The 24,428-nt window shown below is 45.7% G+C and overlaps 2 protein-coding genes across 6 annotated transcripts in view; one reads left to right on the top strand and one right to left on the bottom strand.

Moving 5' to 3' along the window:
- WSB2 (WD repeat and SOCS box containing 2) overlaps nt 1-7,366 on the top strand; it is a 29,297-nt gene extending 21,931 nt beyond the window's left edge. For all 3 annotated transcript variants that reach the window (XM_054442377.2, XM_054442375.2, XM_063646764.1), the window contains 5 exons: nt 1,888-1,988; nt 3,760-3,932; nt 4,957-5,067; nt 5,188-5,295; nt 5,914-7,366. In XM_054442377.2, the coding sequence (XP_054298352.1) occupies nt 1,888-1,988; nt 3,760-3,932; nt 4,957-5,067; nt 5,188-5,295; nt 5,914-6,076 (656 nt within the window). In that variant the 3' untranslated portion in view covers nt 6,077-7,366. The remainder of the gene's footprint in view (nt 1-1,887; nt 1,989-3,759; nt 3,933-4,956; nt 5,068-5,187; nt 5,296-5,913) is intronic.
- A 711-nt stretch (nt 7,367-8,077) lies between these two features.
- On the bottom strand, nt 8,078-23,729 carry RFC5 (replication factor C subunit 5). Of its 3 annotated transcripts, XM_054442380.2 has the most exons (13): nt 23,485-23,617; nt 23,105-23,259; nt 22,323-22,383; nt 21,235-21,299; nt 20,618-20,754; nt 19,413-19,492; nt 18,043-18,116; nt 15,292-15,451; nt 14,476-14,557; nt 13,288-13,417; nt 12,281-12,358; nt 10,491-10,545; nt 8,078-9,135 (listed from the first exon to the last, which is right to left on the bottom strand). In XM_054442380.2, coding segments are annotated over exons 3-13 (960 nt in total). In that variant the 5' UTR covers nt 22,325-22,383; nt 23,105-23,259; nt 23,485-23,617; the 3' UTR covers nt 8,078-9,038. The 3 variants fall into 3 exon arrangements, with proteins under 3 accessions (XP_054298355.1, XP_054298354.1, XP_054298353.1); XM_054442379.2 differs by lacking the exon at nt 23,105-23,259 and having other exon boundaries at nt 23,485-23,620; XM_054442378.2 differs by lacking the exons at nt 22,323-22,383; nt 23,105-23,259 and having other exon boundaries at nt 23,485-23,729.
- Between the last annotated feature and the right edge of the window lie 699 nt (nt 23,730-24,428).

Genomic DNA, 24,428 nt, shown 5'->3' with positions numbered 1-24,428 from the left:
CCCCACTGACCTAACGTGCCTTAATTTATTCAGTACTCCCAGCACCCTGAGATTTGACAGCTGAAGAAACCATGATTGACCTTTATTTTTTGAGACAGAGTCTCACTGTGTTGCGTGGGCTGGAGTGCAATGCTGCGATCTCAGCTTATTGCAGCCTCTTCCTCCTGGGCTCCAGTGATCCTCCTGCCTCAGTCTCCGGAGTAGCTGGGACTACAGGCACCATGACTAACTTTTTAAAAATATTAATTAAAGCACTTTGGGAGGCTAAGGCGGGCGTATCACTCGAGGTCAGGAGTTCGAGACCAGCCTAGCCAACATGGTGAAACTCCGGCTCTACTAAAAATATATAAAAATTAGCAGGGCATGGTGGTGTGCACCTGTAATCCCAGCTACTCGGGAGGCTGAGGCAGGAGAATCGCTTGAACCCAGGAGGCAGAGGTTGCAGTGAGCTGGGATCATGCCATTGCACTCCCGCCTAGGCAACAGAACAAGACTCTGTCTCAAAAAAATAAAAAAAAATAAAAATAAAAAATACTAATTTTTATGGATCCATACATCTGCATAAACTTAAATAAATTCATATATATGACCATGTACAGGCGTATAACAATTCTTTTTTCTTCTTTCTTGCTTGGCTCTTTCCTTCCCAATTCTCTTTCTTACCCTCCCTGCTGCTGCCATCCTCCCTTCCTTCCCTGCATCCTGGTACCCTGTGTTAGGAGTATATACCCTTCTATATTTTTCTCTCTACTTGTATAATCTTGTGCACACACATGTTTGCTTTCATGGCTTTTGGGTCATTGTTTGACAAAAATGGAATCATACATCTTCACGATTTTTCCCTGCATCTCGCATTTTTCATTAAACCGTAGGTACCCCATGGAAAATCTATCTCTAATTCCAACTGCATTAATGGGGTAGATAGACCACCATTTATTCACCCATCCTCTATATGGATGGGCTTTTTTTTTTTTTTAAAGCAAGAGCTGGAGAGATTGTGTGAGTCACCCTGGGTTATGTGCTGAATTAGCAGGGAAGTCAGGATTCAAACCCAAGCTGTCTGACTCTAGAATGTGTGCCCCTAATGACTCCATACCACTGCTCATCTGGACATCCTGGCAAGGCTGGGAGGGTGATAGTCTGGAGCAGGATCCTTGTGATTACAGAGAAACCATTACAGACTTTAAATGAAGGAGAATTGAAGATTAACACTCTTTCAAAATTGGGAATGATGCTTCAGGGTACTCGAGGTGGTTGGGGAACCTAAAAAGAACATTCTCTGCTATCAAAGGGTCCCTTTGATATGGTTTCCTATGAGGAAACCTTTAATGCAATTCAAGATTACATAAAAAAAGTGATCAGCACCTGAGGTCAGGTGTCCGAGACCAGCCTGGCCAATATGGTGAAACCCTGTCTCTCCTAAAAGTACAAAAATCAGCTGGGCGCAGTGGCACGTGCCTGTAATCCCAACTACTTGGGAGGCTGAGGCAGGAGAATCGCTTCAACTTGGGAGGCAGAGGTTGCAGTGAGCTGAGATCACACCACTGCATTCTAGTCTGGGAGACAGAGCAAGACTCCATCTCAGAAACAAACAACAAAAAAGTGATCAATGTACCCCTTCGCCCTTACTGATCTTATAGATTGTGTTGAAGCCATAGGTAATGGTTTCCGTGGGGAATTAGAAGATCATATTCATAGATTACAGGTGTTTAAATGACAAATCTGGTCATATTTCTTACTCTGAATTAAACATTGGACCCTTGGGCCCAGCTGATAGGAGCTGATGGGTATACTGGGCCGGGGGCTGTTACCACCCCAGTTCTCCCGTTCTCCAGTCTTCCTGCTTTGTTGAGGATTGGCTCATCATTTGCTTCTTTTTCCTGCCAGGTAAACAGATTCAAGTGCTATCGGGCCACCTGCAGTGGGTTTACTGCTGTTCCATCTCCCCAGACTGCAGCATGCTGTGCTCTGCAGCTGGAGAGAAGTCGGTGAGTCTCCATCATTATTGCTTTAATTCACTGAGACATGGAGGTCTGAAGTGGTGGCCTGGTGTGTGTGAGTGTTCTCAAAATCGTCCGCAAATCCACCCCAATAGAAGGCGTGCTGGTGGGCTGTGGCTGCCACTTGCAAAAGTCCCTTGCGACTTGCACTTTAACACGAACCCAAAGACAGGAGGGATTTGGAAACAGGTTGCTCCTGTCATCAGAGGGCTGTTTCCCTTTACAAAATGGGAAAACCATTGCTTTTTAAATTTCTTTTCTTCTTGGAGTCTGAGATTTTAAAAGTTGCAGCCCACATGTGAATCCAAATTTCCTTTGAACCATCAAATTTGAATCCCTCTAATTCGGATTTCCAATTCAAATCATGTCAGTGCAGTTACTTGTTGAACTTTGTCCTGAAATCCTGTTAATTGAAAAAACAAACAGGTATGAGAAATCCAAGAACAATTTGAGAACAGTTTCTGTTTGAATTTTGTGTTGCGTTGAGCCACTTGCTGTGACTGAAGGGAAGGTTGAGAGTTCACCATTTGGTACAGCCCAGGTGGTTCATCATTTATTTGTGGTTTGGCGGGGTTTTTTTTCTTTTCTTTTCTTTTTTTTTTAGACAGAGTTTTGCTCTTGTTGCCCAAGCTGGAGTGCAATGACGCAATCTCGGCTCACTGCAACCTCCACTTCCCAGGTTCAAGTGATTCTCCTGCCTCTCAGCCTCCCGAGTAGCTGGGATTACAGGCGTGCACCACCACGCCTGGCTAATTTTTTGTATTTTTAGTAGAAACGAGGTTTCACCATGTTAGCCAGGCTGGTCTTGAACTCCTGACCTCAGGTGATCCGCCCGCCTCGGCCTCCGAAAGTGCTGGGATTGAAGGCGTGAGCCACCGCGCCCAGCCTGAGGGTTTTCTTAAAAGAATGAAAATAAAATCCTCTTAATGCTTCTCACAAAGGTTTAAAGTGATGAGCTAGGTCAGAGGCACAGTCTTGGGACAGATTTCCATGGTTCCATACACAAGGTGGGGGGTGTAAAATGCCTTGGCAGCCTGCCACTACTTTGTGGGGTGGCCATAGATTTCACTTCTGACCCTTTTAAAAAAAAAAATTTGAGATAGTCTTACTCTTTCACCCAAGCTGGAATGCAGTGACGTGATCTCGGGTCATTGCAACCTCCACCTACCAGGCTCAAGTGATTCTTCTGCCTCAGCCTCCCAAATAGCTGAGCTTACAGGCATGCACCACCATGCCTGGCTAATTTTTGTATTTTCAGTAGAGAAGGGGTTTTGCCATGTTGACCAGGCTGGTCTTGCACTCCTGGCCTCATGTGATCCACCCACCTTGGCCTCCCAAAGTGCTGAGATTACAGGTGTGAGCCATTGTGCCTGGCCGCTGACCTTTAAGTGGAATAAGATAGCACTTAGCTCAGGTCTTCATCAGCACATACTACCCTATTGGCAAACAGGACTCAGAAGGAGACTCAGAAGTCTCTGCACATGCGTTTCAGGGGGGTCTTCCTAAGGTTGGTCTGGTTTATTCTCTCTTACAGTGAGCTCCTTGAGCATGCCCATTGGTTTAAATCCTCAAGAATCCAGACCAGTTACTTTATTTAAACCTATACCACAGGTTCTGGAAGAGCTGTAGAAAAGGGATAGAGAATCAGCTTGACCTGGCCGCAGGGCCTGCAGGTTTGGTGGTGGTACCTTTCCCTCCCTCTGTTTGAGTCCTAAGCACTTTGCTTCTGCCCTAACCAGGCACTTCTTACTTTTCACAGGTCTTTCTATGGAGCATGAGGTCCTACACGTTAATTCGGAAGCTAGAGGGCCATCAAAGCAGTGTTGTCTCTTGTGACTTCTCCCCCGACTCTGCCCTGCTTGTCACGGCTTCTTACGATACCAATGTGATTATGTGGGACCCCTACACCGGCGAAAGGCTGAGGTCACTCCAGTAAGGACTGAATCCCTGCTATGACTTTTTTGTGGGGGGACTGATGAGGAACCTGCCTGGGATTAGACATGTCTCTTTTAGAATCTGGGACATGGGAGGGGACAAGCTGGATAAAAAGGCACAGTGGGTCTCTTTGTCTTTTGAGACAGAGTCTCGCTCTGTCACCCAGACTGGAGTGCAGTGGCGCAATCTTGGATCACTGCAACCTCCACCTCCCGGGTTCAAGCGATTCTCCTGCCTCAGCCTCCCGAGTAGCTGGGACTACAAGCGTGCGCCACCAGGCCCGGCTAATTTTTGTATTTTTAGTAGAGATGGAGTTTCACCATGTTGGCCAGGCTAGTCTCAAACTCCTGACCTCAGGTGATCCACCGCCTCAGTCTCCCAAACTGCTATTATAGGCATGTGCCACTGCGCCTGGCCTGGTTCATTGCTTCTTAGTGATGCCTTGTCGGTTAAGCCCTCTCAAGTAGCTTTGAGTGTCTTCCAGTCTCCCGATTCAGGCGGCTGTGTGTACTTCTTCGGAATCAGCATTATGAAGCCTCAATATGACTCTTTATTTCCATTTACTAATAACTGTAGTAACAAGTTCAGTAAGAGCCTCTTATCGAAACTGTGCTTTCCAAAATGAGTTTCATGTTCTCACAAACTTGGTCTCCTTTTTCCTTTTGTGTCTGTTGTTTTATGAAGCAAATAATAGGCAGTCCTATAATTATCATGTATCTTAGCCTAAAAAAGACTTGCAGTTTCTACTGTGGCATTAAAGTGAGGGCTGACCTACTTTGCATAAGCAAATTAGCACAAGGAAGTGTTAGTAACCCTTCAGCCCCTCCACAGGACATGTGGAGGCTTCTGAGATACCCTTTTTTTTCCCAGTGTGCAAATCCCAAGCTTTTCCACGAGGGGCACACAATGCATCTTGAGCCCTTTTGTAGCCAGGGCAGTTTGGCTTCCTGCCTGGGGTGACGATGGAGGGTGGAGAGCAGCCATCACTCCAGGCCTGTCATCCTATTTCTTTCCTTCCCAGCCACACCCAGGTTGACCCCGCCATGGATGACAGTGATGTCCACATTAGCTCACTGAGATCTGTGTGCTTCTCTCCGGAAGGCTTGTACCTTGCCACGGTGGCAGATGACAGGTAACGAAGAGAACTCTCTTTACATGGCCTCAGAACAAGTGCTTGCAAGTAATGGCAGCAAGGCCCTCTTGGTCTGGCCCTGGGTCAGCTAATGTACAGATGTTCTCTCTCCCCATCCAGACTCCTCAGGATCTGGGCCCTGGAACTGAAAACTCCCATTGCATTTGCTCCTATGACCAATGGGCTTTGCTGCACATTTTTTCCACATGGTGGAGTCATTGCCACAGGGTATGTATTTGTTAGCTGAACAGATGGGTGGTGCTTTCTGCTGAGTATACCATGGAGCTTTTTAAGGAAAGAAACCATCTAGAATTTTCTTGCCTATGAGGAAACCTTTAAGGCAATTCAAGATTATATAAAACTCCAATGATCGATTTTGCTAATAACGGTGTCCCATTTTCTCTGAATATTTAACCTAAATGTAATTAAAGACCTGTAAGTCATGCCACCTAATGGGCCAAGTTCACAAGGGAGAATAAAATTGAGATGATGCATAATATATGGGAAACCATTTAGGGCCAAAAGACCACTTTACAGGTAACATCTATAATTCAGTAGGTGGCACTCTTCCCCCTTTTACTTTTGAACTAACTGTGGTCAGATTTAGAAAGGGCTGTGCCGAGAGAGCGCTTTGGTATCACAGGTGTCTTGAGTTTTTCTAATCCTATCAGCAGCTTTAATTATTCAGCACCACAACTTTTACATCGATTTCCACGGTCAGGGTTACATTTCACTCTCCGAAGTCTCTCCTGCTCTTTCCAGTCAAAATAGAAACATGAGTATCCATCCTCATGAAAACATGAACATCCAAGCTCTGTCTTAGCATCGGTTTCTGTTTCATTTCAGGACAAGAGATGGCCACGTCCAGTTCTGGACAGCTCCAAGGGTCCTGTCCTCACTGAAGCACTTATGCCGGAAAGCCCTTCGAAGTTTCCTAACAACTTACCAAGTCCTAGCACTGCCAATCCCCAAGAAAATGAAAGAGTTCCTCACATACAGGACTTTTTAAGCAACATCACATCTTGTGCTTCTTTGTAGCAGGGTAAATTGTCCTGTCAAAGGGAGTTGCTGGAATAATGGGCCAAACATCTGGTCTTGCATTGAAATAGCATTTCTTCGGGATTGTGAATAGAATGTAGCAAAACCAGATTCCAGTGTACTAGTCATGGATCTTTCTCTCCCTGGCATGTGAAAGTCAGTCTTAGAGGAAGAGATTCCACTTGCACGGCAACAGAGCCTTACCTTAAATCTTCAGTCCAGTTATGAACAGCAAGTGTTGAACTCTTTCTGGTCGTTTTGATTCAAAGTGCAGTTACTGATGTTGTTTTGATTATGCAACTAAGTAGGCCTCCAGAGCCTCTCTAGTGGCAGAGCAGCTCACACTCCCTCCACTGGGAAGGATGGCTTCTGCCTAGTACCTATCCTTGTGTTTCTGGTGCAGTGGTAGCATTGGTTCAAGTTCTCTCCTGCTGTGGTCAGAGTTGCTTCGATGTTGGCCAAGTACTTTTCTTCTTGGGCTCCCTTCTGACCTGCAGGACAGTTTTCCTGGAGCCATTTGGTATGAGATATTAATTTAGCTTAACTAAATTACAGGGGAATCAGAGGCCGTGCTCCTGACCAATCCAGACACTATTACTGGCTTTTTTTTTTTTTTTAAACAATGGTGTGCATGTACAGGAAATGACAAATTTGTATGTCAGATTATACAAGGATGTATTCTTAAACCGCATGACTATTCAGATGGCTACTGAGTTATCAGTGACCATTTATTAGCATCATATTTATTTGTATTTTCTCAACAGATGTTAAGGTACAACTATGTTTTTCTCGATTATCTAAAAACCATAGTACTTAAATTGAACAGTTGCAAAGATGTCTTAATTGTGTAAAGAATTGGTGTAGTCATGACTTTAGCTGATACTCTTATGTACGAGATCTGTCTCTGCTGTTTAACTTCATTGGATTAATCAGCTGGTTTCAACTCTACTGCGAAACAAAAATAGCTCCTTAAAAGTACTGTTCTCCTTCAGTGGCATGTAGTTATCTAATCAAGACACCTCATTCAAACAAAACCTGCCTTAGGAAAATTTAATATATTTTAAATTATTTTAAAAGAAATACAACATCTTATTCTTTAGCTTTCTTAATCGGTGCTTTATGGAGGCCAGTGTAACGTTACATGACTTGTTGAGAAAGTTGAGGAATTTCCTCTACCACCTTTGTTGCTTGAAGAAAAACATGTCTTTTCAAAATGAGAGGCTTTCATTGAAGGAAAGAAAAAAAAAAAAAACAGTTAAAAGCTTTTGGCTCTGTTTCATTTTTTTTCCATTAAGAAAAAAGTCCCCTTTTAAAACAAGCAGGGCTGGGTGTGACAGCGCATGCCTGTAATCCCAGCACTTTGGGAGGCTGAGGTGGGAGGACTGCTTGAGCCCAGGAGTTCAAGATCAGCCTGGGCAACAGAGTGAGATGAGACCCTATCTTTATTTAAAAAAAAAAAAAAAAATAGCCAAAAAACTTTGTGTGGTGCTGGTGTGCGTGGTAGCCCCAGCTACTCAGGGGGCTGAGGATGTGGTGGCATGTACCTGTGGTTCTATGGTTCCGGCTACTCAGGAGGCTGAGGATGTGGTGGCATGTACCTGTGGTTCTGTGGTTCCGGCTACTCAGGAGGCTGAGGTGGGAGAACTGCTCGAGCCTGGGACATGGAGGCTGTAGCGAGCCATGATCGTGTCACGGTATTCCAGCTTGGGTGACAGAGCATGATCTTGCCTCAAAAAATAAACACATAAAACAAGTAGTACAGCGGAAGAGCTGGGAATGGATTGGCCAACGTTTACAGTTCATGGTTATCTTGAAGTTCCAGGTACAGCGGAGGCTGAGCCTCTGGGTGGTTTGAGGCCTGGTTGGCCATCAGATTTAGCTTCATACTTTGCCGCTGTCCTTAAGGGGGTGAGTCCTCCATGAAGAAAGGGAATAGTGACCTTTTCCATTTGACAGTTTAAGAATTTGACACTTTATAAAGAACAGCATCCAAAGAAAGTTTATTCTGTGATATTAGAGACAGAAGGTTTTCATATAAATGCAAGTTTGACAAAGTCAGCATCTTTCTAGTTGTCTAAGGAAGAGTCACTTGTAACACAGCCAGCCAGCAGGCTGCTTTGTTTTTTATTATAAAGAACACTAACACAAATGCAGCATGATTGCTGTAAAATAAATGTGAAATTTGTACAAAAGTCCCAGTCCTTCCGCAGTTCTAGGTTTACAGTCAGGCTCAATCTTACTTGCCCCGCTCCTGCATGAAAACAAGTGCGTTTTATACAGCCTCTGCCCCCAAATGGCATAGCTTAAGGCTCTATATTATATTTAAAATTAAGGTTTTTTTCCTATCATCCACATCAATTTGGAACCTGCTGGTGACTCTTCTACCACAGAAGGTAAATAAAAAGACCAGTTTTTAAAGTAAGAGGATTCAGCTCATCTTATAAAAGTATAGTAGTTTCGGCCAGACGTCCGTTAACATCTGTTTAAATTAGATACAGACACAATGCCAAATATTAGAATCATAAATGTAATTTTGGAGATGATGTTTACCTTGAGTAGGAAGACACTTGGACCATATTAAATTTGAAAGTCTTCTGTTCCAGACCAAAATGGGGTAGGCTAATTCCCTGTCATCCAAGCAACTAAAAGGTAAAAACCTTATAACTTTAAAATAAAAAAGGTTATTTTTTTTGCCCTATAAAGGACAGGCAGTATGAGTTAATACATTAAAATTATTTTGTACATCCCCGCTCCAAACAACCACAAAAATGGTACTTTTTAAATGCCTGCCCATCCTCTCCTGGAAGGGAGTTTTTCCAAGATTTGGGGTGACTGGTTCATCCCACAGCCCCAGGCAGCAGTTTATCCTGGAACTGTCCTCTGTTCTCCCATCACTGCTGAGCCCTGAGAATTGTGAACGGCCCTCGGAGCATCTAGGCCTCTGCAACAATCAGGTCTCTGGTGACTTGAAATGCAGCAATGAGGGAGCTCAGCTGGATCTTCTCGTTGGTGCCAACAGAAAGCCTGTACCTAACAGAAACCAAACGCAGGGTAAGAAAAAAGACACCAAACACAGCTGCCTTTTCTTAAGGGAACGAGATCTAGGGCTGAAAATCTGTTGAAGGAGTGGGGATGGGAACTGATAAAACAAATTTGCCCTGGATGGCAATCTTGTATGTGTCCCCCTAACATTTTCTTCTCTGCCCTACACATTGATTTATAAATGTGATGTTTCAAACTTGTAAGGACAGATTCAATTTTAAAAATTATTAGGTATCAGGCCGGGCGCGGTGGTTCACACCTGTAATCCCAGCACTTTGGGAGGCGGGCCAATCACTTGAGGCCAGCCTGGCCAACATGGTGAAATCCCCGTCTCTACAAAACAAACAAACAAAAAACAAAAATTAGCCGGGCATGGTAGTGCATGCCTGTAATCCCAGCTCCTCAGGAGGCTGAGGCAGGTGAATCGCTTGAACCTGGGAGGCAGAGGTTGCAGTGAGCCGAGATTGCGTCACTGTACTCCAGCCTGGGCGACAGAGCGAGACTCTGTCTCAAAAAAAGAAATAAATTATTAGGTATCAACAGCGGTGTTCTGAACTTAACTTTGTCCTAACTATACAGATATACAAAATTTATGTAATGAAGGATTATTTCGTCGGCAAAATACGTTAAGAGGGAAACAAAACAGATTTCCTTCCTCTTAATTAAGCCATTCCACTGGGAAGTTTGGCTGATACATCTGTGGGTCTGTGGTCTAGTCAGTAAAGCAGGACACTGGAGTTCATCTTGCCACCTTTTAAATGCCCAGCCACTGAGAGCAAAATCATCATATTCACAATGCAATGAGGAGAGGTGACCTAATTTGTGCCTGTGAAAGCCAATCCCACAAATTAGAGTTGGCCTATGCTGACGTCTATGTTGAACCCAATGCTCTGTCTACTTAAATGATAGCTGCCAGCTTCACTGGGGGCTAATAACAGTGTTTACGGAACCAGGCAAAGCAGAAAATTGAGTTTGTGTTTACTTTTCCCCCCAATATGCTTTAGTATGCCAAAATGCCTTATAACAGCTGGGTGGTTGAAGTGAAGCAGGCCTCCCGAATAACAAGGGCATTTTCAGAATCAATGTGGGCCGAGCCTGTGAGGTCCAAGGAGAGGGCTTCATCTCAGATATGTAACGGATCTGTACTTGACCTGTGAATTTATCCCCATGTTCTTTAAGCAGCTCACACCCTTCCCCACATTCCATTCAATATCACCTGACTAGATTGTACCGTATGTGAATGATTTAGGAAAAAAAACTGAAACCAAGAAAGTTGAAACAAATAACTCACAACAGGGGAAAAAAGGACGAAAAGAATTAAAACTAGGACAAGAAGTACTCACTCAATGTCTGCCATTTTGATCAATAAATGTATTCGAACTGAAGATGGAAAGTCAACTGAGGGAAAAACAAAATCAAACGAGTTAGGTCACTCTCTACTGTCAAAAAACCCACAGAGGACAAATGAGTTTCAACATCAAATCCTTAACACTGAACTAGTCCTGAGGCCTCAGCCTGCTCTTTAGATACCAGACCTCTAAGAAAGTAGAAACAGTGCTGGTTTCATACTTTTTACCCACTCGATTTTGTGCTTTATAGGGTAGTCAAAAAGGAAAATGAGCAGATACCAAAGTGATCCTAAGAGCACCAAAGATCACACTGCTCTTAGCAGCCGGGTAGCTCTACAAGTTAACTTGAATGCTGAGTTCCCACTTGCTGTTTTTATTTTATATTTTACTTTATTTTGAGACGGGGTCTTGCTCTCTTGCCCAGGCTGGAGTGCCATGGCATGGCGTGATCATGACTCACTGCAGCCTTGACCTCTTGGGCTTGAGGGATCCTCCACCTCAGACTCTTGAGTAACTGGGGCTACAGGTGTGCACCACCTTGCCTGGCTGTTTTTTATTTTTTTGTAGAGATGCGGTTTCACCATGTTGCCCAGGCTGGTCTCAAACTCCTGGGCTCAAGTGATCCACCCATTTCGACTTCCCAAAGTGTTGGGATTACAGGCGTCAGCCACTGTACCGATCCTGTCCCCATTTAAAAACCAAGCACAAACAACTGATTTTTTAAAGTTGGTTTATGCTCAGCTTCCACAATCAAGGCGCAGAGCTGGGCCTGAGCCAACCATACCTTGGGCAGAAGGCATGGCATGGGCCAGCCAGGAAGAGACCTGTGAAGGCCTGGGCAGAACCAACATTCATTGACCCAGTTAAGTCTCCATCTTGCAGTTGGCCACTGTGGAGGGAAGAGCTTCTCCGAAAGCCTACACAAGTCACCTGGGGAGCTTAGAGAATACAGATGCCTGGTTGTCCTCCGAGAAGCTGACTTAATTTGTCTGGAGTGCCCCTATCTGCTGCCACGGTTGAGAACCAATTCTCTGTGTAGAAGGTACAGGCAAGTGTGGAACTTAAGATGTTTTTCTTAAGCCTGCTTTGGTTTACATGGTTTACATATCTTCTCTTTCTTTTCTGAGAATATATATCTAGATAGACAGATAGATAGAGACTTTTTTTTTTTTTAGAAATGTGAATTAATATATACTACTTACTACTATAAAATATAAACCCCTAGAGGAAATAAAGTTAGCCTCCAGGAGTTTTCACTTTCCCCAGCAGTTCTAGATATTAAAAGAGGGTTTATGGAACAAAGTTTTTTTTGTTTTTTTGTTTTTTTTTTTGAGACAAACTCTAGCTCTGTCACCCAGGCTGGAGTGCAGTGGCAAATCCTGGCTCACTGCAACCTCCACCTCCCAGGTTCAAATGATTCTCCCACCTCAGCCTCCCAAGTAGCTGGGATTACAGGCATGCGCCACCACGCTGGGCTAATTTTTTGTATTTTTAGTACAGATGGGGTTTCACCATGTTGCCCAGGCTGGTCTTGAACTCCTGACCTCAGGTGATCTGCCTGCTTCGGCTTCCCAAAGTGCTAGGATTACAGGCTTGAGCCACCGTACCCAGCTCTGGAACAAAATTTTAAACAGTGGCAAGACAGAACTGCTAACAAGAAGGGTCTGATTTATACTTCATTAGTTTCTTTGATTCAAGAATGAAGCCTCCTGTCCTAACCATCCTTAACCCCAAAGCAGGCTACCTTCTCCACAGCTTCTCAGCTGGGGGATAATGTAAGTTACCTCTATGCACAAACAAGTGTATCTCTGTTAGGATATCATGCAGTGCCAACCCCTTCAGAGTTTTCAACTCTGTAATATCTAGAGGAGCAGTTAAGGCAAAGGGAACAAGTTCAGAACAAACATACTGCAGAGAATTTTGAATCCAAATCCGGGCAAGAGACTTTTTAAAGTAGGGCTTTTAATCTCAACACAACTGTTTCTCTTTCAGCTTGAAGCTGCACGTGTTGGACTCCAATTCTTTATTTTTCTTTGTTTCATCTTCAGTAAGGGCTTTCTGAAAGACAGAGTTGTACCTCCTTCTAGTAGAGAATAAAGCCAACTGCATTTTCTTTTTCTTTCTTTTTTTTTTTTTAAGATGGAGTCTCCCTCTGTCACCCAGGCTGGAGTACAGTGGCATGACCTCGGCTCACTGCAACCTCTGCTTCCCGGGTTCAAGCAATTCTCATGCCTCAGCCTCCCGAGTAGCTGGAACTACAGGTACCTACCACCACGCCCGGCTAATTTTTGTATTTTTAGTAGAGACGGGGTTTCGCCATGTTGGCCAGGCTGGTCTTGAACTTCTGACCTCAAGTGATCTACCCGCCTCAGCCTCCAAAAGTGTTGGGATTACAGGCATGAGCCACCACACCCAGCCCCAAATGCATTTTCAAAAAGGCTTCATATCACCATTCCTAGCCTTTAATTTCATAGCACAAGAGCTATCACTATCAATGACCACTTGAAAATTCCTGCATCTTCAATGCCAAGGCCTAAGCTTTTCTCCCATCTGTGAGTGAAGCTGCTTTAAGCCTTACCCCAACTTGAAGGTCAGAGCCCTCCAAGCAGAACTCTGGAGTGCTAAAGGCAAGTACCCACTCCACCTACAGACATCTCACTCCCACAACAAGCTGACCAGAGTCGCCTGCAGCCAGTCATCCTTTACCAGCAAGGTGTGGGTGCTGGCTGCAGCCTGAACTCCTGGGGCCACCTTCAGGTCTCAGTGGCCAGGAGGTCATGAGAAAGGATACTTCTGTAGGCTGTGGTGAAATCTTGATTCAACATCCAGTCCAGGATGTTGGCAATGTCTGACTTGAGCGGGTGCCCGGTGCAGGTGTAGACAGTCTCCTCTGTCACCTTCCCAAAGGCCATATTGGTGCTCTGTGCAGAGAGAGGGGGAAAGGGGAGATCTCAGTGGCTGTCACAGCCGCCACCAAGCTGCAGGGAGCCAAGAAGAAATTGCCAAGGCAGCAATGCAGGTGGGCAGCAAAGTTCTATGGGCACAAGGCAATGGGAACCCACATATTCAATACTGGGAGAGTCACCTCATCAGAGGATGCCACAGCCTGTTGGCTATTCCAGTGCCAAATCCTTCCCTCCCTTTGCCTTCTTTGAAACAAATGATTCTTTTTGTTTTTAAAACATTTTCTTTTGCTCTCTCTTTGTGTTTTGAGACAGGGTCTTGCTCTGTTGCCCATGCTAAAGTGCAGTGGCATGATCATGGCTCACTGTAGCCTCGACCTCCTAGGCTCAAGTCACCCTCCTGCCTCAGCCTCCTGAGTAGATGGGACTACAGGCGTGCACCACCACACCTGGCTCATGTTTTTTTAGTGGAGACAGAGTCTCACTATGTTGCCCAGGCTGGTCTCCAGCTCCTGGGCTCAGAAAATCCACCTCCCTCGGCATCCCTAAGTGCTGGGATTACAGGCGTGAGCCACCATACCTGGCCTGCAACAAGTGATTTTCTCAATTAATCAAAATACAAAGTGAGGAGGGGGAATCCTGCAGGTTATGAGATCAAGGTCTTACCAGCTGTAGATTTCTAAATTTACAGATTGATCATGCCTTTGCTTAGGTCTTTCTTAAAAAACTATTACAAAACAATGACAGGATTTGCTGAGACCAGGCCGGGCATGGTGGCTCATGCCTGTAATCCCAGCACTTTAGGAAGCCCAGGCGGATGGATCACTTGAGGTCAGGAGTTCGAGACCAGCCTAGCCAACATGGCGAAATCCCATCTCTATTAAAAATACAAAAATTAGTAGGGCGTGGTAGCGGGCACCTGTAACCCCAGCTGCTCAGGAGGCAGGAGATTCGCTTGAACCCAGGAGGCGGAGGTTGCAGTGAGCTGAGATTGTGCTGCTCACTCCAGCCTGGGCGACAGAGCAAGACTCTGTCTCCAAAAAAAAAAAAAAAAAAAGGATTTGCTGAGACCATACCTGCAAAATGTTCAGAGCCCTGCGCATGTCTCCGCTGGAAAGAGTGACTAGTGCTTTCATTCCATCTTCACTTACATCAACTCTGAAAGAAATAAGCAAAAGGGATTTATGAGGCCCCCTGAGAGCACCAGCATTCACCAAAGGAACAAGATGGCCTGGAATGATTAAGGCTTTAAAGGAATGAAGGAAAGAGAGGAACAGAGTTAATAATCTCCTGATCTGTATGATCTAGAATTCACTCTGGTTTTTAGGGACCTGGGCTTCACATTAGTAGTCACAGCTAACCAAAATCGAGAACAGCCTGTATTTGGAACAAGCATTCTCCCATGGAGCCAGTCGCCTTGAATTCTGCTCTCTGGGGAGGACAGAGGCCTGGCACAAGCCATGATCACACAGCCGAAACTGCTCCTTCACAACAAGCAGCTGCTCAGGTCGGCTACTTGCTTGGCATCTGATTACACAGAATGTGCTGTCTTAGAACCTTCCCTTCTAGTCTAAAAAGGCTGGAAGCATCTTTGCAGAAGGGACTCAGCAGCCTGCAGTTTCCAATGACAAAGAAGAGTAGGAGGAAATTGGGACAGCTTCCAGGGGAGGAGGATGGAATCAAGAAAAATGAAGTACCAAATGACTTTTATGAGGAATGGCCTTGAGACAGCAGAGAAAATGATAGCAGTGGACGGTCCCCAGTGACTCCCCTGTGCTAGGCACTCTGCAAAGTCGTTTTCCAACATCCTCTCCTCTACATACGAACCAGCCAGTCATCCCACAAGCCTGTTTCTACTACACTCCATCCCCAAAGGCCCGCAAAATACTCACTTCTCTTCTTCCACGACATGTTCCAGGCGGGGAACCATGAGTTCAGGAGTCAGGGGACCAAACCGAAACCTCGTGCAGCGGGACTGCAAGGCAGGGATGATCTTTGACAGATAGTTACAGATGAGGCAGAATCTGGTATTTTCTGTGAATTTCTCAATTACTGGTAAGAGAAAATAAAACCACCTCATGTCAAAGTCCATTCTGATTTTTCAGAGAGCCCAGAAAACTTGAATTTTTCTGTGGTCACAAGGGTACAGGAAAAGACTCAAGACTGCAAACAAGTGAGGATGTTGGCCGGGCGCGGTGGCTCTCGTCTGTAATCCCAGCACTTTGGGAGGCTGAGGCGGGAGGATCACTTGAGGTCAGGAGTTCGAGACCAGTCTGGCCAACATGGCAAAACCTCTACTGAAAATACAAAATTTAGCCAGGTGTGGTGGCACATGCCTGTAATCCCAGCTACTTGGGAGGCTGAGGCAGGAGAACTGCTTGAATCTGGGAGATGGAGGTTGCAGTGACCCAAAATCATTCCACTGCACTCCAGCGTGGGCAACAGAGTGAGACTCTGTCTCAAAAAGGAAAGAATGTAAACAAGTGAGGATGCAGCCTACGACAAGACACGGCAGCACTGGCCTGTTCAGATCAGAGATTAGCCACTCCTCTTTTTTTTTGAAACAGAGTCTCGCTCTGTCGCCCAGGCCGGAGTGCAATGGCACGATCTTGGCTTACTGCAACCTCTGCCTCCCGGGTTAATGTGATTCTCCTGCCTCAGCCTCCCGAGTAGCTGGGACTACAGACACGTGCCACCACGCCCGGCTAATTTTTTATATTTTTAGTAGAGACGGGGTTTCACCATGTTAGCCAGGATGGTCTCGATCTCCTGACCTCATGATTCGCCTGCCTCGGCCTCCCAAAGTGCTGGGATTACAGGCATGAGCCACTGTGCCAGGCCAATTTTTGTATTTTTAGTAGAGACGGGGTTTCATCATGTTAGCCAGGCTGGTCTTGAACTCCTGACCTCATGATTCGCCTGCCTCGGCCTCCCAAAGTGCTGGGATTACAGGCATGAGCCAATGTGCCAGGCCAATTTTTGTATTTTTAGTAGAGACAGGGTTTCATCATGTTAGCCAGGCTGGTCTCGAACTCCTGACCTCAAGTGATCTGCCTGCCTCAGCCTCCCAAAGTACTGGGATTACAGGTGTGAGCCACTGCGCCCTGCCTAGCCACTCCTCTTTCACAAACTGGTAAACATGCCTCCGTGGGATTTTACAAAATGCCTCCTTTTTACTATTTGCCATGATTCTGGCACTTTTGCCATGTAATCCCATTAAGATTATGAGACCTCTTCTTGTCCTTTTACATAAAATTATATTTGGCAGGTTGATGATTCTTCACCTTCTATGGGCAGGGAGGGGGCAGCTTTTTGCAGACTTTTCCATGGAGACTGTCTGGAGGCCTCAGAGCACTCAAGGGAGCAATAATCCGAACAAAGAGTTGCTTATGACACCAGTTCCATTCTGTAGGTACCCAATGTTCTCACATGGGGATCTGCCCAGAATGACAGTCACTCGGCAGAACAAGATGCCGAAGAAATGCTGCCAAGCTTCTAGGACCAGAAGATATTCTCACTGTCCTCCTCCTCCTCCTCCTCCCCCACCTCTCCTCCTCCACCTCCCCCTACTCTCCTCCTCCGCCTTCTCCTCCCCCTCCTCCTCCTCACCCCCTCCTCCTTCCCCCCTTCCCCCATCCTTCTCTTAAACATGTGCTGCCATCTACTCCCTCCCCACAAACTCCTAAAGATCGTTCTTCTCTCAAAGCTGATTCACTTGGAATCTTAATAAGAGATGACAAGTGTCCTTTAAGAGAAAAGAACTGCACTAGGCCCCTGAAGACAGACAAATCGCAGGGTGCTCTCCCTCCCCCTGCCAAATCATTCATTTGGCAAGCAGTAAAGTAATATCAGCTCTCTGAGCACCTTAACTTCAGATACACTTTTCCTAGCTATTGTGGTTCAAAGGGTACCATTAGTAGAAAGGAAAGGGTACCATTAGCAGAAAGGACTCTGATAGTTTAAGGATGAAAGATTTTCCACACCCCATCCCATGGAAAGAGATGAATTCCCAACTCTGAAATTGAACCCAGTGTCAAAGGAGGTTGAACACCAGTGACTGGCCAGACTTAAAAGTCCCCACAGGGCTTAGTCCTTAGGCTGCTGAAGGGGAAGTTCCTGCTACAGAGGTATCTAGCCTGTATCATTAGATGGGAGACACAAAGAAAGGCATAGAGATTTCTCTGGGCCAGAAGATGAAAACTGAAAACAAGCCAAGCCATATCTCACGTCCTAATTCTCCTGTAATCCCAGCACTTTGGGAAGCCGAGGTGGGCGGATCACCCGAGGTCAGGAGGTCGAGACCAGCCTGGCCAACATGGTGAAACACCATCTCTACTAAAAATATAAAAATCAGCCGGGTGTGGTGGTGCATGCCTGTAATCCCAGCTACTCGAGAGGCTGAGGTCGGAGAATTGCTTGAACCCAGGAGGCAGAGGCTGCAATGAGCCAAGATCGCACCACTGCACTCCAGCCTGGGTGACAAAGCAAGACTCTGACTCAAAAACAAAAACAAAAACAAAAACAAAAACAAAAACTACCCCCCCCACCAAAAAAAACCAATAACAACAGCAACAAACACAAAGTTCCTAATTCTCCTTCCAGTGCGCGCGCCAGCCCAAACACTCCACAGTGCCTCTGCTTACCTCTTCTCAAGGCATTCTGGGCGTCCTGAGTCATGGCGTCTGCTTCATCCAAGATCACTAGCTTAAAGCCTTTCCTAGAAAAACAAATGGTGCTGTCTAAAGATTTCTTCAATCTCACCTCAACATCCGGGCTCAAACCTACATCTTCCCATTGTGCCATCGGGCCCTGTCTCAGAAAGACAATTTCTTCTAGAACTTTGGCCAAGGCAGACATCTTTGGTCACTCAGAGAGGAAATGCCGCATCACTCCTTCAACCCTTGGTGGGAACGGAGGAGACTTCTCTACTTCTGTGCGCTGTGTCCTCTGGCATCTTCACTTTCCTCCACATGGCACCCTACCATGCTACTGCTTTTCCCGTCTCCCTCACTCACGCCTGAGTCTCTCACCCTTTTGCTTTTTTTGAGACGAAGTTTTTGCTGTTGCCCAGGCTGGAGTGCAGTGCCGCGATCTTGGCTCGCTGCAACCTCTGCCTCCCGGGTTCAAGCGATTCTCCTGCCTCAGCCTCCTGAGTGGCTGGGATTACAGGCGCCCATCACCATGCCCAGATAATTTTTGTATTTTTAGTAGAGACGAGGTTTCACTGTGTTGGCCACGCTGGTCTTGAACTCTTGACCTCAGGTGATCCACCTGCCTAGGCCTCCCAAAGTGCTAGGATTACAGGTGTGAGCCACTGCGCCTGGCCCTCACCCTTTTTCTTTCTTTTTTTTTTTTTAGCCACCATCCTAGTTGTCCTTCCTGATTTCAATTTATTTTTAAATTCAAACTAGCTCATCCAGTCTTAGGGTAATCTAACTAGTTCTCAGGAACTAAAAATGAAGTTAATGCTCCCCTAAAGAACTTGGTAATACAGGCTGGGCTCATATCTGTAATCCCAGCACTTTGGGAGGCTGCGGCAGGCAGATCACTTGAGCTCAGGAGTTCGAGACGAGCCTAGGCAACATGGCAAAACCCCATGTCTACTAAAAAATACAAAAATTAGTTGGGCGTGATGGCTCACGACTGTAGTCCCAGCTACTGAGGAGGCTGAGGCTGGAGGATCACTTGAACCCAGGAGGCAGAGGTTGCAGTGAGCTGAGATCATGCTACTTGCACTCCAGCCTGTACCATAGAGGGCGACCCTGTCTCCAAAAAAAAAAAGAAAAAAAAAAAAAACTTGCTAATACAAGTGTAGATAACATTTTATTTTAACAGTTGCATTGTAACGCTTCTTACTACCATCGCTCTCCTTTATCTCTTTTCCATGGTTGCTTTGGACAAAGTCACTTTTTTTTCAACCCATATAAACTGGCTAAGGAGACGATTAAAAAATTAAGCCATATCATCTTACTAATCAAAATCAAGGGAGCGAAATTACACAAATAATTCTTACTTAAATATTGTCCTTGTGCTAGCAAAGCTCAGGATCGGCCCTCGAACGATGTCTATTCCTCGGTCATCTGAAGCATTCAGCTAAATGTGGAAGACAGAAGCCAAAACAAAAACCATGTTGCTGTGCTATCGGTGAGTTCTTGGTGTTAGCGTATTTCCTCATGAGTCCAGCTCAGCAGGCTAGCTCTCTATGTCTAATGATGGCTAAGAGATCATCATAAAATAAAAAATCAGTTTTACACAAAACTCACTAAATCAATAAAGATGGCTATATTACCCCCACCCTTTGAGGACAATGACTGACATAAACTGGAGAAATAATTAATTGGTATGGTTACACTGAACAGCACCTCTGGTATGAGCAGAATGATACAAATTTCAGCTACCACAATCCTAAGTTACCAAGTTCTTAATAAACTGAAATAAGGACATTAGTAGCAGCAAAGTTCTGAGACCCGCATCTAAAAAGTAAGTTAAACTTTTCTTGCAATAGACAATACTCAGATTTTTGAATCTATTAGTCAAGGTCCCAGCAATATACAGATGGCATACTCAAATGCAGCAATTTGAAGAGAATTAAACAAGGAGATCTTTTTAAAAGTGTGATATAGGAAAACCATAGTGCTATGCAATACCTGTCACCCTTGAGCCTAAAGGGGCTAGTGAAGGGAGTGGCTGTAGGCACCTGGAGAGGGCTGCAGGAAAGGTACTACCTGTGAGATGTATCCTACAGGTGGGCCATGCTGCCAGCCTGTGTCAGCCCCCAGGGAAGGTCCAGGCATCACTCACTTCCTTCCCCTACCCCTGCCAAGGCCCCTGTTGGCCAAACCCAACCAGGAGCCAGAGGGTAAGTGAGCTTATAGTCAGCAGAGCTCAGCCTTCCAGGCAGGAATAGGGTGGAGAAACGTGGAGAATTGATCTAGAGGGGCCATGGCAGACAGGCAGCAACCAAGTCACCATAAAGTAAGGTTTGGGGAGAAGTTGGCAACAGCAAAGAAAAAGGTGCCTAACCCTAAACTGCCTTCTACAATCCAGACCAAAATGACCATTATAGGAAAAAGGGAATTAAAATATCTTATTTCAAATTTACTTCTTTCCTAACTGTCCGTGGGGCAACTTACTTTTAAAGTAAAATAAAACCAGCAGAACTGAAATTAAGAGACTGGAGTCCTAAGTTATTTGTAGAGTAAGAACAATCTTATTTACCTCCAAGACCATGGAGCCAAATTCTTTGTCTTTATATAGCTGTTTCGCACAGGCTAGGATGGTAGATGTCTTGCCTGTCCCTGGCGGACCGTAGAGAAGCAAGTGTGGCAGTCGGTCTTCACTGATAAACTTCTGAACTGAGGATCAGGAAGGAAGAATTGGGAGCTGCCTCATTCACCCTGGGCCCCTGAGTTGGGCTGAGAGCTCTTCAACCCAATTCAATGTCTAAATCAGAGGCAGATGCAACTTGATGTAGGGGCCTCACTTCTGCTTTCCTGGGGCAATTGGAATTCACTCAATAGTGCAGCCAGTCAACAAGTATTTACTGAGTGCCTACTGTGTTACGGGCACCTTTCTGGGTGCTGGCAACATCTGTGAACTTAAATGATTCTCTGTAATGCTATTTTTACTCCGCTGTGTTGCAATTTTATGCTCATGTTTGTGACTTACCCACTAGACTGTAGCGACCTGAAGAAAATGAATGAATGATCTTAAAGCCACATTCTACAAAGCTCAATCAGATTCTTTGGAGTTATTACTTAGGAGAGACAACATCACCAAGAAATTTATACAAATCCCTCAACCAGGACAAGAGCAACTGGCACATGGATACTTACTGGTACTCAGAATGTCCTGATGAGAAATGAGATCATTCAGGGTCTGTGGCCGGTATTTTTCAACCCTGAAATACAATTTAGTACGTATTATGACATATATAAATGCAAGAATATTTTAAGTGCAAAAGAATCCTTGCAGGTCAGGCACAGTGGCTCATGCCTGTAATCCCAGCACTTTGGGAGGCTGCGGTGGGTGGATCATTTGGGGTCAGGAGTTCAAGACCAACCAGCCCGGCCAACATGGCAAAACCCTGTCTCTATGCGTACCTCCTAGGGTCTTTGTAAGGATAGGACAACTAACAGGGCGTCTGCTAACCCGATAATATGCCATTCAATAAAAAATACCAAAAAATACAAAAATTAGCTGGGCATGGTGGTATACCCCTGTAGCCCCAGCTACCCAGAAGGCTGGGGTGGGAGAATTGCTTGAACCTGGGAGGCGGACGTTGCAGTGAACTGAGATTGCACCACTGCACTCCAGCACTCCAGCCTGGGCGACAGAGTGAGACCTTGTCTCAAAAAAAAAAAAAAAAAAAAAGAATCCTTTCATATCCTAATTTAAAAAGGAATAAGAAAGCACTTTAAGTTTGAACACAGACCAGTGGTTTTCAACCACGGGTGATTTTGTCCTCCTAGGAACATCTAGTGATATCTGGAAACATATTTAGTTGTCACAGGTGGGCAGAGGGTCCTATGGCACTTAGTGTGTAGTCTCTAGGAATGCTGTTAAACATGCTACAGTGCACAGGACAGCTCCCCTAAACCCATCCAGAGTATCTGGCCCAAAATGTCAACAGTGCTGAGGTTGAAAACTCTGTTCTAATTTCATCTTTCCAGCTGTTTGCCTATAATCTCAACCTGATGGGCACCTACTATTTCAAAGTGCATTTGAAACTGAACTCCTACCCAAATAGCCTTCAACAGAAGAATGGATAGGTAAAATCTCTTCTGTCCATACAATGGAATGATTCAGCCATAACAAGAAATGAACTACTGATACAAGCAGCAATATGCATGAACCTTGAAAACATGATGCTGAGTGAAAGAAACCAGACACAAAAGGCCACATAGTGTAGGATTCCACTTACATGAAATGTTCAGAATAGGCAAATCCATACAGACAGAAAGCAGATTAGTGGTTGCCAGGGGCTAGAGGAAGGGGAGAATGGGGAGTAATTGTCAATGGGTACAGGATTTCCATTTGGGGTGATGAAATTTTGGAACTAGATAGCGGGAAGACTCCACAACAGTACACTGCATTCTGAATGTACTTAATGCCACTGAATTGTACATTTTAAAATGGTTACAGGATAGGCTTGGTAGCTCGCCTCTAAAAGTCCCAGTTCTTCGGAGGCTGAGGCAGGAGAATGGCTTGAACCCCAATGTTTGAGGTTACACTGAGCTGTGATCACACCACTGCGCTCCAGCCTGGGCAACAGAGCGAGACCTTGTCTCTAAAAAAAAAATACGTAAATACATAAAATAGTTACAACTGTCAATCTTCTGGGTTTTTTTTAACCACAATAAAGACAAATTGAACTAGTTACTAGACAATGACAACTTGGAGCTTTTCGAAGCCAAGCCAAATTGCTTCAAAGTCTTGGAAGCATTGCTAGAACACAGCTGTTGAAGTAGGATGGTTAAGAGTACAAGCTCTGAATTCAGACTTCCTAGATTCACCTCCAAGCCAATTTTCTAGCCTTGGACCATAAGGAAGTCATTTAACCTTCCTAAAATGCAGTTTTCTCCTGTGTAAAATTTGAAGCGGTGCCTGCCTCCTACGGTATTTGTAAGGATCGAACATCTAACAGGGCGTCTGCTAATCTAATAATATGCCATTCAATAAAAGTTGACCAGGGAGCGTTATTACTAGTTTAAAATGTGACCAATTGTCGCATCGCAGGTTTTGAAGAGTGGGAAGAGGGCATTTTGGCATGGAGGCCATTGCAGGTGTCAGGAGACGCGGGATCGAACCCCTATGCTGTCACCAGGTGCGAAAGCCGCCTTCTTCTTCGGCAAATGGAGCTGGGGGTGAAAGGGTGAGAACTGGCAAAAGTCCTAAACAGAACGGACGAGTCTGGGGAGCTGGGGGATGTCGGGGGAAACCTCTGCAGCTCGGTCCCGGCTGCAGGCCCGGGGACGACGGGAAGAGGTCGGGTTGGGGTCCGGTCCCCTGCCACCCCAGCCACCTCCTCCCCGCGCGGCCGCCCGGCCCCCTCTGCCCCCCGCCGCCGCTCGGCCTCCTCCTACCAGGGCAGGTTCCTGATCTTGGTCGCCGCGGGCTGCTCCTGCTGCTTGAGCGCTGAGGTCTCCATGGCGGGGAGACGAAGGTGACCAGATCCACTGAGATCGTCGCGTCACCCAAGCGCCTGCACAGTGACCAGCCGCGACCTGACCCTGAGACCCTGGCACTTAGAGTTCGCGCGCAAAAGCAACTCTCGCGAGACGCGGCCACCAGTTTCCGACTTCCTCCCTCGGTCCCGCCCCCTCGCGTTGCTAGGGCGCCGGTTGCTAGGTTACCGGGCGGCGCGGGCCGCCAGCCTCCCTCCAAGCTCCGCCCCTCTAGCCTGCTCTGCGCTCTCAGATCCCAGGCGCTTCCAGAGCAGGGCAGCGGGAGAGGGAGGGCCCCCTGCAGCCCCAGTCATCATTACATATTAAGATCTCACGGCCAAAGCCAATTCCTGCCATCGCCAAGCTTCAAACACTTACGTTCAAAAGTGTTTACGAACAAAAGCTGTCGGGGCTCAAAAAAAAAAAAAAATTCTAAGAAAAAAAACAACCCTTAGGAAAACGGCTGGGTCTTGAATATAGATGCCCTTGAGAAAGAAGGCTCGCGATACCTCTCGGCCCCAAAGCTGGGAGGTGAATATTTGGAAATGAAAACAACCCCAAACAAACAGAACTGCAACCTACCTATCTCCGGAATCCGTGCCCCTCGCCCAATAAAATTTAGAGAACCAAACTCCAGAAAACGACTCCAGAGAAAAACAAACAGAAACTTCCAGTTGGGTTAATCTGTGTCGCTGGAAGGGTCTAGTTCAGGAACACAATAGACAGGGTCCTTGTGATCTGAGATACTGAGGAGAATCGATATCAACATTTTAGGTTTTTTTCTGAGGCGAGGAGAATTCTAGATCACTTTTATTTTCTTCTTTTTTGTTGGTCTGTATTTTCTTTTCTTTTTTTTGGAGTCT

Source organism: Pongo pygmaeus, chromosome 10, assembly GCF_028885625.2.
Source record: "Pongo pygmaeus isolate AG05252 chromosome 10, NHGRI_mPonPyg2-v2.0_pri, whole genome shotgun sequence".
NCBI classification, from domain to species: Eukaryota; Metazoa; Chordata; class Mammalia; order Primates; family Hominidae; genus Pongo; species Pongo pygmaeus.
The sequence above is the reverse complement of the archived record's forward strand: the minus strand, read 5'-3'. Positions and strand labels throughout refer to the sequence as shown.

Coding starts and splice junctions, on each gene's coding strand:
- RFC5 (XM_054442378.2), bottom strand. CDS start 23,549: ATGGAGACCTCAGCGCTCAAGCAGCAGGAGCAGCCCGCGGCGACCAAG. Junction 20,755..21,234: donor TCAGGACATTCTGAGTACCA/GTAAGTATCCAT, acceptor CCTGATCCTCAG/TTCAGAAGTTTATCAGTGAA. Junction 19,493..20,617: donor TTGGCTCCATGGTCTTGGAG/GTAAATAAGATT, acceptor TTCCACATTTAG/CTGAATGCTTCAGATGACCG.